Genomic DNA, 19,869 nt, shown 5'->3' on the forward strand with positions numbered 1-19,869 from the left:
GGATTAAAAAAAAAACATTATAGTGAAAATGATTTAATGGGTGTTTTTACCCATTACCTGTAGCCGAACTTGGTGTTGAAAGAGCATAAAAAATAAAACACATAATTTTTTAACTGAAAAATCCGCAAGAATCTTAAGGTGTAAAACTACGACTAGAACCCCTCAATGGGAACTAAAATTTACACAAAGTGAGTTCAGTAAATTAAAAATAATCATTTAACACAAGGACGGAACTCAAAAAACTATCTTTAGACATGCAAAATAGATGGGATGGAAAAACAAATTCCAACAATTATAGTAATAGCATCAACATGCATATATAGGCATATGCCCATTTCTGCTCATACAATTTTAACATGTCCCAACTACTAACCTTAATAGTACACAAACACTGGAACTTCTTCTCTTATTTAGCTCAAAATAATGCAAGTGAAGAAATAATAATAGTAATGGTCATAGAGAAAAACAGGTTGCCTTGTTGCAGTAAAATCCCACCATGGCTTATATCTGTGTTCATGCCAGCGCCCGACGGGCCTAAGCCGTTGTTGACGCCTCCTAATACACCTGGATTTGTCACATAAGGAGATCCCCCTGTGTTGGTTGTGGTTGTGGATGGTGTTTGTGTGGTGGAGCCCGTAGTCGTCGGAGTGGTGCCACTAAAGAGAGATACTAACTTGTCAAGAGGTAAATAGAAGTAAAAGATGCACTAAATGGAATGTGTAGTTTAGATTTTAAAGCAGAGTAAGCCAGCAAATTTTACCTCTTTAGTTCAATCAATCACTATAACATTATGCAAGGGACTTTAGTCGAAAACTTTATACACGTCAAACATATTTTCAATATTTCAATCGAAACTATCTAATGAAAACACTTTATTATGATTCAGATGCTCAATTGAAGTAAATCTTACTTCAGAGTGTATAATGAAATTTACTAGCAAGTTCAAGGGTTATCGATGTATTAAGCAAAAAAAATAAGAAGAACATCACACTTATCTAATAGAAGGCCTTTACAGTTTTCAATCACTCATTTGGTAAATACTACTTTGCCAGCAAACATCAATTTGTTACTCTTCAATGAGGACAAAGACCACACACTATCTAGTGGCCAGAGTGTCTGATCATGACATTTATAACCCCACCCCCACCAACTTTTGACCACTTGTATTTTTCAGGTACTACAAGTGTTATTTATCTCTCAGGGGTAATAATAAATAAAAATAGATAGCAGGATTAGTTTCTTTCGTCCATCACACCAAACGTATTCATTATATTAACTGCATAGACGATATTTAATTATTCAAAATCAGTGTTTATTCATAAACTTTTAAAATCTAATTTTTCTCTCTTTTTTTAAAAATGTAATTAAATATAGCTTTATAAATTTCAAATAAAGTAAAAATATATTTCGAATTTATGAGCAACCGCGTACTTAGTATTCCATAATTTTTTTAACTGACGTGTGCAAAAAGATGTGAATATTTGGATGTTCAATAATTGGAGCATTGTGAAAAAGCTAGCAAAAGAGTGAAAAAGAAAAGAAAGCTCCAATAAATAGTAGAAGCAATAATTTTGTCAATCAGTCAAAAGAGTGATGATGCGAATGCAATACACTTTTCAAGATTAAAGACAAAAAGAGCTAATATAGATTAGATCAAAAGTGAAAAAGAAAACAAATTAGACGGTGATTGCAAATTAATTTGGCTTATATACAAGCGATTCAAAAATATGTACTATAGTAATTATGAAAGATGAAAACATGCTTTATAATACTGCACTTTATCGAGACTCACAAAAAGATAAAAATAGGAGAAAAAGAAAACAAAGTCCAGGAAAATTAATGAATTGGAATTTAGACATCATCAAGATGCTTCTATTCTTGATAATTCAAAATATGCTATAGTATCACACGTAAGATTTGAACATAGGAACAAAAACAATTTTTGAATCCTTAAAGTAAATTTATAGAAGAAACTATATGTTACTACACTTAAAAAAAAAAATCATATGTCAAGGAAATTCAATAATTTATATATAAATTATTTTTATCATGTGTAGCATGATTTCAACTTCACCCTCTACTGGTAAGGTAATAACTGAGCATTAAATAAGTCAAGAGAGCAATAAGTGCTACTGATAGCTATTTTAAGATCTCTGAAATTTCAACATTCAAAAGAGTTTTACGTGGAGAGAGTTTCTTATATTTTAACATGTTATAGCACATTATATAACGAGTAAATATTATATTATATAGTGTGTAGATAAGTTAATATTTTAATATTTATTTACTATTTATTGAATTTTATTGATATAAATTTTTTCATTTTTTGAATTTCATCCGAAAATTTTTTTTGCTCCATCACTACGTAATATTGCCTTATTTTTTAAGATAATAACTACCTTTCACGTGGACAATACCTAAAAATGACATAAAAAAATTAAATAGATCATTGATTTAGCTTAAATTAAATTTTATCTTATTAGTAAAGGTTCAATTACCCATCTCATAATTCTCTCACATTTCACATGTCCAACCCCCTACCCCAACTTTATAGGAGGAAAATGAATATGAAGGAATAACAGGCAACCAGTAACAAAATTAGACAAAACAGAAGGATTGGCCAAAGTTACAGATGACTTGTAAAACAAAAATGGTAACTGTTCATCTTTTTTAGAAAAAAAAAGGCTTACCTTGCAGTAGCAGGATAAACACAGCCAGCTGTGCCTGTATAGAGTAAGATCCAAAAAGAAGATGAGAAACATTTATCACCACAAAATAATAGGATTCAATTTACAATTTTTTCCTTTTTAGCCTATTAAAAAAATTGTCAACAATAAATTTTAAAAGATACTACACAAATATCAAAAAATTAGTTTAGATCACAAGTTTTTTAAAAAAAATCTTAATTATTATGCTAGATTAAAATTAAGTCACATAAAATGAGAGCGAGGTACTATTACTCCGTACTAGTCCTGTGTACTGGAGGTCCTACAGAGTGTAGGAAACAATGTAACTTCACTGATTATTATTTATTTATTTTTTGTAAAGAGGGATTGCATTGTTGCTTACTGGGGTCAGTAGCAGTGACAGTGGCGGTGCCAGAAAAATCACATGATCCGGTAGCTTGGCCCTTCCTCTGGAAATAGCTGTTGACAGCAAAATTGCAGTGAGCTCTTACGGTATTCGGGTTAAAGCAAGGCCCGTTTGTATGAAGCGGGGTGCAATCCGCCCCGGCTCCACAAGCATAGTCCAGTGTCTTTTGCAAAACTGCATCACTCAATCCTTTGCAAGCGCACCATGCAGCATCTACAATTCCAAAGAGATATAAGAACAAAAAGTGAGTTTAAGTGAGCATTGATGAAATTTAGACCTCATTTATTGTAGTTTAATTTATGCACAAGCCAGCGAAATTGTGTTTGACAACTAAAATTGTTTTAGAATTTCTAAAAGTGATTTGAAGAGTGTGTTGTTCAAATTTCAGAATTCTACTTCAAATTTAACTCATGGCTAAACATGATTTCCAGGAGAAAAAAAAAACAAGGTCATATTTTTTAAGTGAGAAGGTAAGAAGTTGCAGCTCAAAAACGAAACAATTCTGCAAACATAGAAAGAATAACAAGGTCTAGAGACGGATCTAGTATTCAAATTTTATGAGTTTTCATGACAATTTCAAGTGAATATATACAATATTAGTCGTGTTTACAGTCTAATATATATAAATATTCAGAGAATTTATTTAACATGTCTAAGCAAAAGCTACTGGGTTCATTGAAATATTAACTTCGACATTATGGATCCGTAACTGATTATAACACCAGATGCAGTTTTCAGCAAGAGAAGCACAAATTAGCTTTACAGGCTGAAAAAAAAAAACTTACTTGAGTGGCCGGCCATGGCCAAAATGAGGAGCGAAAACACAAAAGCAGACATGATAAGATGAGGATAACAGAAGCTGGGATGAAGAATGGTGCAGAGGGAGAGAAGATTAAAAAAAAAAAAACAGTAATGTACGTTGTATGTTGTGTGAGTGTGAAAGAGTAAGTACTAAAGAGTGCTCTCTGTGTTGGGTAAATTGACAGGATTTTCACACACAAAAATACAACAAAGATGATACAGTGATAATAATGAGGAATAAGATGGTGTGGCCCCCTTTTGGTGGCATTACCTTTTTTTCAAAAAAAAAAAAAGAAAAAGGTTGGGGTCTAGTGCATTTGCCCACTCCCACTCCCAAACCACCTCCTTTTCACTGTAAGGTTATAGCACTAGCAACTTGTAATAAAAAAAAAAACTGATATTTGTAAATTACATTGTTTTCCATTGATAGAAATTTTGGTGGTGCCAATTACTTCTATGTTTTACTTTTTAAAAATCATATTCTACTCTCAATTTCAATTATTTATCCTCCAGATCAGTGTTTTAAAATTAAAGATGGAGCGTGAGGTGAGACGTTCTGTAATACATGGTGAGACTTAATCTTATATATATATATATATATATATATATATATATATATATTCAATTTTATAATCTTATTACTAATAAAATAAGATATATATATATATATATATATATATTCAATTTTATAATCTTATTACTAATAAAATAAGTAAAAGTAAATCTTTCCATGATTTTATAAATAATTTTTTATAAATAACCTATAATATATAGAAATTATATTATGATTTTTATTTGAGATAAGTATTAATAATGAAGAAAAAAAATATTCTACTTACTATTTGAGAAATATCATTACATCAATAATTTAAAAAAATGTTATTTGAAAACAGAGGAGAGTCTAGAAGAGAGTTTTGAAAAATGTTTTTTCTTAATTTTGTAAGGAAAGTCATTTTCCTTAATTTTGAGGAAAATGAGTTAATTTATAAAACTTTTTTCAAAATTTTTGTCCCAATCAAACATGAGAAAATTGAAAAGCAGAGCGACAATTACTAAATTCACCATTGTGTTCAATGGAAAAAAGAAAATCTTTATTAACTATGACGTTAAAAAGTAGTACACAACAACATATTCTGATGAGCGTTGCTCTTTCAATACAAACTAGTACTACTAAATTAGAAGCTTATACAAAATAGACTTTCTTTTACATTCAGCACACATGCCATGTGTCATCTGCTTATTCGGCTGTTCACCCACCGTATACTTGGGCTTCTAACCGTGGGATCGGGTGGACCACTAATGGATCAGCCCGTTGTAAAGTCAGCCCAAATGCTTCCTCCATATTTAACTTATCTGGCAATTGTCCAGTGGGCAAAGCCCAGTTAAACGAATGGATCAAAGTTGCAGTCATCAACTGGACCATGCGGATACCCAAACTCATTCCGGGGCATATTCTTCGACCAGCACCAAACGGAATTACTTCAAAGTCATTTCCTTTTACATCAACTTTGGGCTTTTCACCTCCGGGCAAGAATCTTTCGGGCCTGAACTCTATTGGATCAGCCCATTGGTTTGGATCACGAGCAATGGCCCAAACGTTGACGAGAAGTGTCGAGCCTTTTGGAATGAAGTAGCCATTGATCTCACAGCTCTCGGATGCAATTCTAGGGAGGGAGAGGGGTGTTGATGGATGAAGCCTAAAGATTTCCTTGACTATGGCTTCCAAATAAGTCAATTGGGCCAGGTCAGATTCCATAACGAGCCGGTTCTTTCCAACTACTTTGTCGATCTCCTGTTGGGCCTGGGCCAGTATTTTCGGGTTACGAATAAGCTCTGCAATGGCCCATTCTACTGTGCTAGAGGATGTGTCTGTCCCAGCTATAAATAAGTTCTGTAGTAATTCACCAAAATATGAAGCCAGTGATATTTGACATTGAAATTGTCTTTTCACTTTTAAATAAAGTTTTATACAAAAATTAACAAAACAAACCTTAGCTCTGTACCAAGAAGGTAGATAGTCTGTTTTCTTTTACACTCTCGATTCAAGAAAAAACAATCTAAAACAGTCAAATAAAAAGTATAGGACGTACGAGAAACAATAGATGATAATAAAATATAAAAGCATAATATATAAATATGACCCTTAACTCGTCAGTTGGTAACTATGACTCTTAATTTTGGATGTGCACAAGCAGACACTTAAACATTTGTAAAATTGAACAAGTAGACACATGTGTTTTACATGACATGATACACGTAGGACACGAGATTTCCATGCAAGGTGCAAATCTAAATTTAAGAATCATAATTGTTAATTGACACTAAGTTAAGGGTCTTATTTATGTATTAAATCAAATATTAACTTGTTAAAGAATGACAAAAGTCTGTTAATGAGATGGGTGAACTCCTTATAAGACTTGGACAATCCTCTTGGATTGTATGTTAGGCCTAAAATCTAATTTTACATGTATCATAGCAAGGTCCGTATCACTCGATGTTGGTGTCCCCAAAATCAAAATTGCTTACGCACCAGATGCTAAACATTGGCGGGAGTGTTAAAACAAGAGCACTACTACAATTACTAACAAATAGCAAGAAAAATGTCCAACAAATATGCTCAAAAAATAAATGAGGGAAACAAGTATTCATGGAGATCACCATCACAAATACTAAATCACTCAAATATAAAAGCAGGCACAACAAATGCATCCAGGCCCCGCTGGACCATTTAATAAAGCTCGCTTTTTCTAGGTGCCTAAATCTAACAAGTTCACTGTCTCCATCAAAGATTTAGGATACATGTGGCTTTCAGCACCACTCATCTCAACAACCCTTTATAACAACAGTCCAAGTCGAGGCTTTGAAAAAAGTGAAAAAATCATGAAGTTTGAACTGATAAGTCTTTAAACTTCAAGAACTCATGCCATTAAAATGCGAGGACAAATTAAAATTAACTTCTTAAATTAAAACACTGTTTCAACTTTCAAGCCAAACAATTATGAACATTATGAAAAATGACTATTTTTCGCATTTATTATTTTGTTCACTTTTACTTGTCGAATATACTAAAAATTGATATTATTTTTACTTGAAATAAAAGAGATAGTTGTAAGAGGCGTACCAAAAGTAAAGCTTTAATTTCTGTATCAGTAAGTTTTCCGCCATTATCGTCTTCTTCATTTTTCAAAGAGATCAACGTATTCAACAAATCCCCCTGTTCCTTCGATTCTCCAACTCGCTTTTCCTTGTGTTCTTCGAGGATCGTGGTTAAGAACGCGTCGAAACGCGCGTGGAGCTTCTTCATTTTTTCAGCTACGCCTTGAATGTCCATCCAATCAAGCGCCGGAATAAAATCGCCGATGTTGAAAACGCCGGCGAGAACCATCATCTCCACCACCATTAACTTGAACTCCTCCGCTTGAGGATCCATGCCGTTAGTACCGTCGGCGAATACCCGCTTCCCGAGCATCACACGCGCAAGTGCATTCGTGGTGCACACGTTCAACAGCTGCCCTAGTTTGATTGGATTTTGACCAGCATTCGCTAAGGCGCGTGTAAGTGTTCTGACTTCTTCCTGCAGAAGCCAAATAAATGACAAGTTAACATTTTTGATAATTCTGTTGTCAAAAAAAAAAACATTTGTGATAATTCTTCTAAACCCTAAAAAAAAGTATTAATGAAGAAAATATCTCAATTAAAATTACATATAAAGACAAGTTCAATAAATTGAGTAAATATTCGCATACAATACTTTGATCAAGTAATAATAAAAAGCTAACAAAAAAATAAGGACATTAAACAATATTGTACAAAATATAGTTGGGTACATTGGAGGGATCACCGAATTCATGTGAATCTATATTTTTATTTCAAAATCATGTACAATGGTGTTCTAATTTCTTTAAAAGTAATTATATATGTGTGAATCTACATTCAAAGTATTATACAATTCGATAATGATTAAGTGCACATCTTTAAATAAAGCTATAAATTTAAATCTTATATATATATATATATATATTGGATCTATAATTTTAAATATTAAATGACTTCAATAATATTTAAAGATTAAATCAATTAAATTTATAAATTAGTAATATTAGTGGCTAACGCATAAAGTGTAAATAGAGTGGAAATAAAGAGAGAGCGGGACCATGTAATAGTAACTTAAATTTAGCGTAAAACTTATTTAATGCGTATTCTCATAATCAAACATTGATAAATTTTTGGTAGGTAAGTTAATTGATTATCACAATTTTGCAATCTTATAATCCTCTTTTCATTTTCCTTCCCCAATCTTCAATTTAGGGGAACAAAACTAAATGACTCAATTATATTATTTGGATAATAGTGTAAACTATTTAAAAAATGTATTACATTTATATCCCTAATACTTAAGTTTTACTTAGATTTACGCAACAAAAACATATCCAATATTATTGGACTCAAATCTATATCAATGACGTTACATATATATAGCTTTAATTAGTGTTGAAAAATCATTGCACTTTTTTGCTGGTCATTGACATTGGGGTTTGAGCTCATTGAAAAAAATCAATATAATGTACAATAATTCTCGTGACCTAAAAAAAACATATTTTGATAATAATGTAAACTATTTAAAAACTATTCAAATATATAGTTCTTCTTAATCTTGTATTCATATTTCCTGTTGAAATAAGACACTAATAAAGAAGTATGATTAATTATTGAATTGAATAAAATACTCCTATGAATATTTTTTACACATTGTTCTTCGATTCACTTGTCTTTCTTATTTAAATCTGTCACATAAAATTTACCTAATATAATTTACATCTTCTATACGATTTACAGGCTATTAGTTTTTTTTTTTTTTTAAAGTATGAGTAAATACTTTTTCCATGTAATGATTTTCCCTATTTATATTTCTTTGTTGTCTCTATCAACAAAATTTTTCTTTTAAAATTTGTCCATTTCTTTAGTGTATGTCATTCTTTTAGTTTTTTTCTAGAGAAGTATGGAGAATGACCTATATTTTTCTTGTCAATTTAATCTTAAAATTTTAATAGTTTTTTGGGTGATGTGACGTTACAAGTGACTTTTCTACACAATACAACAATAGTAAATATAAATACTTCAATATTATTAGTCAAAAGAAGTATACAACCTTAGAGTTATCCATTGAGACTTAAAATAATGTAATTATTTTTAAATCATAGTTATTGCAATAGTGAAAATCCCTATAGGCATACATTCAAAAATATAACTTACTTCATGTACAATAAATTTAATTTGTATTAATTATTGGGTCAATTGTTTATTGTTGCAATTATGAATATGAATCAATACTAATCACATATGGATTTTAATCTTATATACTAGGGTTTTAGGATGAGTACTAATTAATTAATAATTAATTGGTTTATGGATTCATATAATCTAATCTCTTATGGTGGACCCAATCTGATAATAGTATTTTTTCAATAAACTAAAAGAAAGAGTCTAGAAGGTTTTGATAATAAAATAAAGTAGTTTTCATAAACCTTTCATCATTTTCAAGTTGTGCTAGAAACATTGGACTTTCTCTTTTTATTATACTCCATTTTAATCGTTGTGTCGTGTTTTTCAAAAGTTAATTTGATCAATTTTTAAAATTTAATTTAATTATATTAATTTGATTATTTAAACAAAGCAAATAAAATATTTTGAAAACTATATAAAAAGAATAATAATTTTCATTATTTTACATATTAATATGATAACATTATAAAATATGTATCAAAATTATTATTATTTAAACTTAAAAAGAAAATTATGATAATTAAAAATAGACGAAGATACTTAGCACAAAGCAACATAAACCCTGTAAAAGCAGGCCTAAGGCATGAGGCTTTTAAATTATGGTGGGAATACTTTTTCTTTATCTATCTATATGAAGTAATAATAGAGTATTTAAATTAAGTTATAAAAAATCAAAAGTGAAAAAAAAAAGTTATAAAAAAAAACCTGTCGGACATGGCGGAAGTCATCTAAAGCTTTAGTTGAAAAAAGATGAACAGAACAAATTTTCCTTAGCATACGCCACCGTGGTCCGTAAGGTGCGAAAACAAGGTCATGGTAATTATAAGCCATGTGTTTCGCCCCAGAGTTCGGTGGGCGGCTCGAGAAGTTAGCGTCATGATTTTTCAAAAATTGAGCCGCCACCGAAGCTGAGGCTGCAACCACCACGTCCACGAACCCCATGCGAAGGTGCATCAATGGCCCGTAAGTTCGGGCCATTGATGCAGTGGACTGGTGCGGCTTCGGACCTAATTGGATTATGTTTCCGATTATAGGCCATGGTTTTGGACCGGGTGGTAGTGGCACTGGGTAACGTTTACGAAAAAATAAACTAAGAGAGAAATGTAGAATAATAGAGGAAATAATAGTGTATAGTATTAAGAAAAATATAGCCATTTGGTGGGAGTGTAAATTTTTAGAAGGAAAAGTTGGATAATAATATTAGTGGCTAACACACAAAGTATAAATAGAGTGGAAATAAAGAGAGAGTGGGACCATGTCATAGTAACTTAAATTTAGCATAAAACTTATTCGATGTGTATTCTCATATTCAAACATTGGAAAATTATTGGTAGGTAAGTTGATTGATTATCACAATTTTGCAATCTTATAATCCTCTTTTCATTTTCCTTCCCCAATCTTCAATTTAGGGGAACAAAACTAAATGTCTCAATTATATTATTTTGATATTGTTAAGTGCGTAATTATAATTTATTTATATATTATTTTATTTTAACGGAATCCTATTTCAGTCGCAAAATTATAAAAAAAGTGCATAATTATCTCACTGAAGAGGATAAATCACTAAAAAAATTATTTTTAGCGGCAATAAATATTGATACTAATAAAGAGTGTTAAAGTTTTTAACGGTGTTAATTAGAATCAATGCTGCTAAAGACTTTTAAAACAAATACAAAAAGTATTTAATTGTCTCTAAAAATACATATTTAACGATAATTAAGAATTAATTACTGTTAATGATTGTTTTTTATATAGTGAATGTGTCATGATCAAATTAACGGTTATTCATTATTAGAAAGAATTTTCATATGTTTATTCCATGAAAAAATATCAAATTAAATTAAATATGAAATTGAAGACGTAATTAAGTAGATTTAAATTTATATTTTCCAAAATTGTAAATTCTAAAATATAATAATTAAACTATTCCGTAAATTTAAACATCGGGCACAAGTGAATTTTAGTAATTTTAACATCGCCAAATTGCACTGACGCCAATGAATATTTAATTTTTGCCACATTATTGTATTGGCTAAATTAGGTTATATTATCTTTTGAGATACTGAAGTGATCGTTAAATTGGAAAGTCGAATTTATTACTTTGAACAAATCTTGTGACAAAACCGAGTGTTTATAATATTCATTAACTAAACATTGATTTAGGAAGTGAAAAATATTTATATCATTGATTATGTAACACAAGTATGTATACAAAAACATATCATACATTTAATTTAGTATAAATACATAATACGAATAAATTTAAACATGACATAGTTATAACGAATAGAGATCCTTTAGTTATTAGCTGAAAAGTAAGAGTATATACAGAATAATTGATAAGGAGAAAAAATGATGATTACTACAAATAATAAATTTTGATTTAGATATAAATACGTCTTCACGAATAATATATTTCTAATAATAAATATATAATATAAAGTCAAAAATGAATAAATTATTCTCTAATAAGTACAAAGAAAATATGGATGTTTATAAATCATGTAATCAGTTGCATTGCTTGGTGACTAATGAAACACGAAACAATGTCAACCATGCCACATTACATCTAACAAAGTAAATATATTTTGGGAAATAAATAGTAAAGAAATATCCCTAGGTATTTCAGCTCATGACATATTTATAACTATATGATTTTCGATTTGCATTAAATATACGCAATTTTATTTTACAATAATCTAAAAAATATAATACGATCACATTAATGACCAAACAGCCACAACTGCTCAAAAGTATAATTTCTAGTGGATTTTTTTTATTTTTTTAAATTATTTAAACAAATGGTCATTTAAAAATAATAAAATAGTGGGAGGAAAAGAAAAAAGAATTGATAAATCACAATCACTATGGATTTACTTAGGGAGGAATTTTATTTTATTTTTATATAAAAAACAATTAAAATTTACATTTTATGGCTTTTATGACTATTTAATTAGCAGTAAAGCGTTAAATGATAAAATAAAAGTATATAATTTCGATGCAAAAAATTATAATTACCTTATTATCTCTGTATAAAACTTAGGAAAAATGTTATCCCTTAGATTATGATTGAAATATCAGAGATACACCTTAACTATTTTAAGATTGTATTAACACTGAATTATATATATGTGTGTGTATATATATATATAAAATTTCGTGTACTTTTTTTACTTACGTGACATACAAATATCTCTTACCCCTTCAACTGCGTAGAGTCACGGAATGTGTCACGTAAGACAAAAGATGTATAAAATTATAAAAAAAGTTCAGGGCGTAATAGTATCATATTTTAGTTAAGACGTTGAATTTTGGTCATAGTATAGAGAGTAGTTGTGCATTTTTCCTAAAATATATTCCATTTGACAAGATTTTTTCAAAAAAAATTACTCCCACCGTTTCAAAAATAAACTTGAAATGAAGTTTAAGAAATAAAAAGAGAATGTCATTTTTTTTATAAACAAACTAAAAAAACGTAGAGATTATAAAATTGAGAGTAGGAAAAGGACAAAATGAAAAAAGAATTACAACGTTCAAAATTAATTCTCATACCAATAAAATATCAATTAATTGTTTTATTACGAGTCTCTATTACGAAAAGAGCAGAGTGGATGTGTTTAATTTTTCTTGGAGACTAAAATATTAAAAATAGTGCAATTCGTATGAACCACAAATTCTACCTACAATTGACTATTTTGTGATATTTTGAAACAAACACAGCAGACAGGCAAACCGGTGCAATAATATTGAGCCGCCTATAATGCCCTAATTTGAAATTATTATTTATTTAATTTAACAGTTGTATATGTAACTAGAAATTATATTTTAATTTTGCAAAAAATATTCATAAAACAACACGAAGAGATTATTGCAATATCATATAAAATAATTATATTAAATACGTATTTAGCTATTACTATGGTAGACTAATGAATCTCTATTAATATTATTACATGTATTTGGAAATTTGTAATGAAAAAAGTTTATTTATAAATTAATTTAATCAGCGTATTAAGATATTCTGATATCTTATTTATAAATTATATTTGCTCATTTGGTAAAATTGATAAGTTATACAATTTGTGATGTTCTTTTCCTTCAGACTCCCTCTCATCCCACCACATGAGGTATTGTGAAGTAAGATTTCATTACAATAGGGGTACTATAGTTATAATACAGTGTTTTAAAAGGTAGGGTTGTGAGGCGAGACATTTATAGTCTCATGTATATTAAACTTTATAGTTCTATTATTAATCAACTTTCTTTCAATAATTTTATAAATAATTTTTTATGAAAAAATTATAATATATAGAAATTATATTATGATTTTTATTTGGGATAAGTGTTGATAATCTATAATAAGAAAAAAGTATTAGAACTACTATTTGAGAAACATCATTACATAAATAATTACACCAATAATAATAAAACATGACTAATAAATATAAAAAATCTAATATCTTAACTTTTTAATAACAAAAAAATCGATCATTTACCCCTCCCTCTCCAACCCTAAAAGAAAATAATCAATAAGCTTACAAGTACTACAGGATAAACATCACACTTTCATGAATAAAAATAAAATTACCTTTTAATAGTTAAATAAAATATGATAATTTTGAGACATATGACAAAACCAAGACCAATGATAAGTGAAAAAGTAAATTTCGCTACATATATTTAAAGAGAAATGTTACGTAATATATAATTGCCTTCATAGTGTTACCAAATAGTAAATTTGTGATACTGCATTTGTTGTTTGAGTTACTCTCAATCTTGTTATCTTTATAAATTAAAAGGTTGCATATCATTCATTTATTCAAGAATTATGAGGATCAACAATATTAATTAAAGATTTTAACACAATTTTGTATAAGATCAGTTAAGCGAGTCCCAAGCGTTGGGCATTGGGCATGCATAGGACGTACAATCGGCGCTTAGGGCGTAAGTATTGTAGTACTAAGTCCCACACTTGAGTCTCGAGGCATTTTGCTAGAGCCTTACCCCAAGCCGAGCCCTAAGACAAGTCCCTGAAGAGTGTTTTAAAAAACTGATACAATATATCACTTTCATATTTACTAGGTTATTCTGCAATTTAATTCCCTTCTATTTGGGCCGGGTGCCATACAATAAGACACGTGGATCTATCTATTTATTGGGCTGGACTATAGTCAGTAGGAAAGCCCAAATAGGCCGATGGATCTATTCATTGGGTGGACAGATTAATCGGAGGGGGCATGAAAATGAAGTCGGAAGCAAAACAACCGGAGCAGAGAAGTAGAAAGAAAGCGAAAAAGGAAAAGTGTTTTCTCATACTCTTAGACTAAGAAAAGTGAAAGAAACAAAAGGAAAGTCCACCTCGATCCATTTCCAAGTCTTGTTTTATAATTTTACAAGCTTAAAAGTTCGTTTGAATTGACTTAAAAAGAATAACTTTTAAAATATATTTTTTAAAGTACTGAAATTTATTTATAAAATAAATAATTATGTGTTTTGATAAAAGTGATACAGTTGCAAAAAAAAAGTTATTGATGTATTTGATAAATAAATGCTAATAAAGACTTTTTTAATCAAAATGTCTGAAAAACCTTAAAGTTATTAACATATAAAAATTTAATTAATTTGAGATTTTCTTATCCTTAAAAAAAATTAAAACAAAATTAATTTATATTTTACATCCATAAGTAATAATATTACATATTGTTCACATATTTCTATATCTTCACAGATTTTTATTATTATTACTACTATTAATAATATAATAATAATAATTATAATAATTATAATGATAATGATAATAATAATAATTTAATAATAATAACAACAACAACAATAATAATAATAATAAAAGAACTAAAGGGCAAAAAATAACATTCCTCACCTAACTTTTAACTTTCGAAAAATTAATTCAAACAGCTTTTAAACTATCCAAACAAACCAACTCTAAATCTAAATTAGTATTCCAAATCCTAAAAGAATATTTAAAAGCAATGAATACAACACAACTAGAATCGGTCAATTCACACAAATTGTTAATCATTGTTACAATATTGAGTTGATTTTGAACTTTTTCCGCTCAAATTTGAAGAAAATCAGAACACAAAGATGGAGAAAAGATTATTTTTCAGAAAATCAGAGAAATACAATTTACTATTTAGACATTTTCAAGCTGCATAAAGAAACAACACAACAAAATCAACAGAGAACTTGTGAACGTTCACTTCTTAATGATGTAAAATTGGACTAACCCTATACAGGGTATTTTAAACAAAAAGTAATAATTCATATATCTTCAACTTTCATGGTGTTATTTTCAACCTCTCTTTAATCTGCCATTTCATCATCTTCGTCATCTATTTCTTCAATCCTCATTTTCTTCACTGCTTGAGCAGCATCATTCCTTGGCCCATTAGGTAGCTGAATCAGTACATCAGATTTTTGACCAGTAGCAGCATTCACAAGCCCTCCATTATTCTCCACCCTATATGTTAGATCTTTTCCGCCACGTCCAGCATCTATGTACACGGTCGAATTCTCATCAATCTCCTCCTTCACAAGCATCTTTGATAACTCCGTTACAACTTTCTTCTCCAACCACCTCCTAATAGGCCTTGCACCATACACCTGAACACCATTGATAATAAAAGTTAGTACAACAACATTCATCACACCGATGAAAAAGGATCTTCGACTTAAATTACTGGATATTAGTACTTACCGGATCATAACTCTGAGCAAGTATGACATCTAAGGCGGCCTCTGTAACACCCAAAGCAATACCCCTCTCAGCTAAACGGCTTGCCACATCTTTCAGTTGGTGACGGCAGACTTGCCTCAACTGCTCGTGTGATAAAGGATCGAACACCACAATCTCATCGAGCCTGTTGAGTAACTCGGGCTTAAATTGCTTCCTCACCTGTCACGAAAGAAGATGTATGAGAACCTGTTGTTATAACTAACAATGTAAATAATCCTTTTGCAGCAAATGTTGGGCGTTCTAACATACCTCCTGCATGACCATTTCACGGGCCTTCTCCATGGTACACTTGCCACTTAATCCTGACAAGAGATACTCTGCTCCCAAATTTGAGGTCATAATGATCACAGTGTTGGTGAAATCAACAGTACGACCTTGACCATCAGTTAATCTTCCATCATCCAACACTTGAAGCAAGGCATTAAACACTGCAGGGTGAGCTTTTTCCACTTCGTCAAATAGCACAACACTGTAAGGGCGCCTCCTTACAGCTTCCGTAAGTTGCCCTCCTTCCTCATGTCCAACATAACTGCAGACACATAAACATATTTAGCATTACCCCTGATATGGTTTACTAGTAAACTGGGATTAATTCTATTATACATTAATGGTTAAGGGTCCTTACCCTGGTGGAGCACCAATCAACCGGGCAACAGAATGTTGTTCCATGTATTCGGACATGTCAATTCTGACCATCAATTTGTCATCATCAAATAGCTGCTCAGCAAGAGCTTTAGCAAGTTCAGTCTTTCCAACACCAGTTGGCCCCAAGAAAAGGAATGAACCAGTTGGTTGCTGTGGCCTTCCTAATCCAGCTCTAGACCTCAACACAGCCTCAGCAACAGCTTTAACAGCTTGATCTTGCCCGACAACTCTTAGGTGCAATCTATCAGCAAGACCAATCAATTTCTCCTTCTCATTCTGGCCAAGCCTAGAGACAGGAATTCCAGTCCAGCGACTAACTACTTCCGCAATCTGATCGGGTCCGACAGTCTCTGTCAACATTGTACTCTCATCTGTGCTACTCTCAAGATTTGCTATTGCAGATTCTACTTCTTGGATGGCACCGTATCTAAGATCTGCTGCTCTAGCAAGATCATATCTCCTTTCAGCTTCTTGTAAAGCATATGTAAGTTCATCGCGCTTTTGCTTAAGCCTTCGAAGCTCATCAACCCGTTCCTTCTCTTTCTTATACCTCATCATCAAAGGTTGGAGTTTGTCCCTCAAGTCATCGAGCTCTTTCCTCACCTGAAAAGTAATTTATGTTATTGCTACACATTCTCTACACAAGTTCTGAGAATAATAGGTTAAAGCATTACTGGGATATAACACTTACTTCAACAAGTCGAGCCTTGCTAGCCTTGTCTTTTTCCTTTTCAAGAGCATGATGTTCAACTTCTAGCTGAATCCTCTTCCTTTCAAGATTATCAATTTCTTCTGGCTGGCTATCAAGTTGCACCCTCACATTTGCACAAGCCTCATCAACTAAGTCAATAGCCTTATCAGGCAAATGTCGACCTGAAGTAAGAATTTACAGATTAGTTATCTTTGTATCCAATATATCTAACAATAACTAGTGACATAATGGTGAATCAACAAAAATTCATACCTGTAATGTATCGAGCTGAAAGCTGGGCTGCAATAACGAGAGCCCTATCCTGAATCTTGACACCATGATGGCCTTCATACTTCTCCTTCAACCCTCGAAGGATACTTATAGTGTCGGGAACGCTAGGCTCAGCGACATATACCTGCTGGAAACGCCTTTCGAATGCAGCATCTTTCTCCACATACTTCCTGTACTCTTCCAGGGTTGTTGCACCAATGCACCTTAATTGGCCCCGAGCAAGCATCGGTTTGAACAAATTGGCAGCATCCATTGATCCTTCAGTCCTACCAGCACCTAAAACCAAGTGGATCTCATCAATGAAGAGAATTACTTTCCCTTCTGCATCTTCCACTTCCTTCAGAACAGCCTTCAATCTCTCTTCAAATTCACCTCTGTACTTTGCTCCAGCAATGAGTGCTCCCATATCCAATGCTATAAGCCTAACATCAGCCAAATTGCTTGGAACATCCCCTCGAACTATCCTTTGTGCTAGCCCTTCAACTACAGCTGTTTTACCAACACCAGGCTCACCAATAAGCACCGGATTGTTCTTTGTCCTCCTCGAAAGAATCCGAATTACTCTTCGAATTTCTTCATCCCTACCAATCACAGGATCAAGTTTTCCTGCCTGTTCCACAAGATCACGACCATAGGTCTTAAGTGCTTGAAATGTAGTATCCCCTGTAGCACTTTCCACTTTCTTTCCATCTTTTCCTCTAAGTTTCTCAACTTCTGATTTCACTCTTGCTGCACTAAGACCAGAATCTTTCAAAAGATCTGCAATTTGGGAATCTTCCAGAAGGCCTAAAATCAACAGATCAACCGCCAAATGGCTGTCACCACGAGACTTCTGCAACGACTGTGCTCGTCGTAGCACCTTAATAAGCGAAGTACTTGCTGGAACTTGATCAGGTGCTGGTGACTGAGAAGGAATTTTCTTCTTAGCTTGATTGAACACTCTTTCAACACCATTGGCAGTCTCTTCACTACCAGCAGCATTGACAATTGCTTGCCAGAATATACCACTGTGATCAGATAATAAAGCCAAAGCCATATGCAGAGGTGTCAACTGAGCATGCCCTGCTGATACAGCCAGTTCATGTGCCTCAGCAATAGCCTCATTTGTCTTGTGAGTAAATTTTTCAGGATTCATGATGAATTACTGTCTTTCAATAAACTGCAACAACACAAACACCACAATGAGAAACCATAAAACCAATCTACAAAGCAAAACTACGAAAACCCAACCGAAAATAATCACAACAAACCAACTTACTCATTATATCAACTAAACCCAACAAAATTTTTAAAATTTTAACAATGACCAATAACAAAACCGGCTAATTTCTCCAAACCAACTCAATCACCAAAAAAAAAAAAAAAAACTAGTTCCATCAAAACCATAAAACCGATCAACAATGCATGAATTCTCATGAAATAACCAAAAACGCCCACAATTTTAAAAAAAAAATCTCAATGCACTTATTTTGAAAAATATCCATTAGTTATAAGAGATTTATTTCCACAACTCAAACCCCTAAATAACATTAACAACTTTACAAAGATTATTTCCACATCTCGAACCCGTAGAATAACATAACAACAACTATAATTAAAAGAGATCATTTCCACAACTCGAAAAAACAAAAAACTGAAAATCGAAGGGACATGTAAGCGTACCTTTTAACAGATAACAAGAGAATTCCTTTTGATTTGTTCTTGGGATAGAATCAAATGCGTGATTTCGAGTTTCGAGTGTTTCTTCTTCTGTAGTTTTTTTCGGTTGAGAAGTGAGAACGGAGAGAGGTGTTTATGTTGAGGAAAATAGAGAGTTCTCGAAGTTTAAACGATGAGCCTAGAACTTACCAGAATAAAAACAACCCAAAAAAAGAAAAAGAAAAAAGAAATGCCTGGAACTTACTCGAAATATTTTTTACTCCATGACTGCACGTGGCAACGTATGATTTGTGTATCTGGTGACTACTAGACTGATCCTGGGATATAGATGTTTTTAACACCCATATTTTGCATAATTCACTTTGGGTCCCATACTTATCGCGAAAGAATTTTTATTTTATTATTTTAAAAAATAATTATTTTTGCAAAAGGAAAAAAATCAAGAGGAGCTAAGATGATGGAAAATAATATTTTTTTTCATTTGTAGAAAAATGAAAAATGTCACATATTTAAATTATTAATTTCCTCCGTCTCAATCTCAATCTTAATCTATGTAATGATATTTTATTTTCTATCGACTTATTCGATCTAAATGATATTTGTTTGATGAGAAAATATAAAAAATAAAAAAATTAAAATGTATAATTTA

General features: G+C 31.4%; 3 protein-coding genes across 3 annotated transcripts; all 3 read right to left on the reverse strand.

Moving 5' to 3' along the window:
* Window positions 1–230: 230 nt before the first annotated feature.
* Window positions 231–4,088, reverse strand: LOC101245933 (beta-1,3-glucanase family protein). Its single transcript, NM_001346436.1, has 4 exons — window positions 3,879–4,088; window positions 3,070–3,306; window positions 2,691–2,724; window positions 231–656 (listed from the first exon to the last, which is right to left on the reverse strand). The coding sequence occupies exons 1-4, from the start codon at window positions 3,928–3,930 to the stop codon at window positions 416–418; spliced, it is 564 nt and encodes a 187-aa protein (NP_001333365.1). The 5' UTR covers window positions 3,931–4,088; the 3' UTR covers window positions 231–415.
* Window positions 4,089–5,035: 947 nt separating this feature from the next.
* Window positions 5,036–10,354, reverse strand: F3'H (flavonoid 3'-monooxygenase). The gene is given in 3 exon segments (NM_001302915.2): window positions 5,036–5,785; window positions 7,016–7,468; window positions 9,883–10,354. Coding segments are annotated over 3 exon segments (1,545 nt in total). The 5' UTR covers window positions 10,333–10,354; the 3' UTR covers window positions 5,036–5,143.
* Window positions 10,355–15,283: 4,929 nt separating this feature from the next.
* LOC101254583 (chaperone protein ClpB1) lies at window positions 15,284–19,514 on the reverse strand. Its single transcript, XM_004235918.5, has 7 exons — window positions 19,224–19,514; window positions 17,544–18,720; window positions 17,271–17,452; window positions 16,560–17,182; window positions 16,184–16,463; window positions 15,896–16,093; window positions 15,284–15,801 (listed from the first exon to the last, which is right to left on the reverse strand). The coding sequence occupies exons 2-7, from the start codon at window positions 18,694–18,696 to the stop codon at window positions 15,502–15,504; spliced, it is 2,736 nt and encodes a 911-aa protein (XP_004235966.1). The 5' UTR covers window positions 18,697–18,720; window positions 19,224–19,514; the 3' UTR covers window positions 15,284–15,501.
* Between the last annotated feature and the right edge of the window lie 355 nt (window positions 19,515–19,869).

Source organism: Solanum lycopersicum, chromosome 3, assembly GCF_036512215.1.
Source record: "Solanum lycopersicum chromosome 3, SLM_r2.1".
NCBI lineage: Eukaryota > Viridiplantae > Streptophyta > Magnoliopsida > Solanales > Solanaceae > Solanum > Solanum lycopersicum.

Bases quoted from the DNA above. Each gene is read 5' to 3' on its own strand.
- LOC101245933 (NM_001346436.1), bottom strand. From the start codon at position 3,930: ATGTCTGCTTTTGTGTTTTCGCTCCTCATTTTGGCCATGGCCGGCCAC. The intron at 2,725-3,069 runs GTAAGCAACAAT...TACTCTATACAG, and splicing joins TGTCACTGCTACTGACCCCA to GCACAGCTGGCTGTGTTTAT. The intron at 657-2,690 runs GTAAGCCTTTTT...ATCTCTCTTTAG, and splicing joins GTTTATCCTGCTACTGCAAG to TGGCACCACTCCGACGACTA.
- LOC101254583 (XM_004235918.5), bottom strand. From the start codon at position 18,696: ATGAATCCTGAAAAATTTACTCACAAGACAAATGAGGCTATTGCTGAG. The intron at 16,464-16,559 runs GTAAGGACCCTT...ATGTGTCTGCAG, and splicing joins TTGATTGGTGCTCCACCAGG to TTATGTTGGACATGAGGAAG. The intron at 16,094-16,183 runs GTATGTTAGAAC...CTTTCGTGACAG, and splicing joins GTGAAATGGTCATGCAGGAG to GTGAGGAAGCAATTTAAGCC.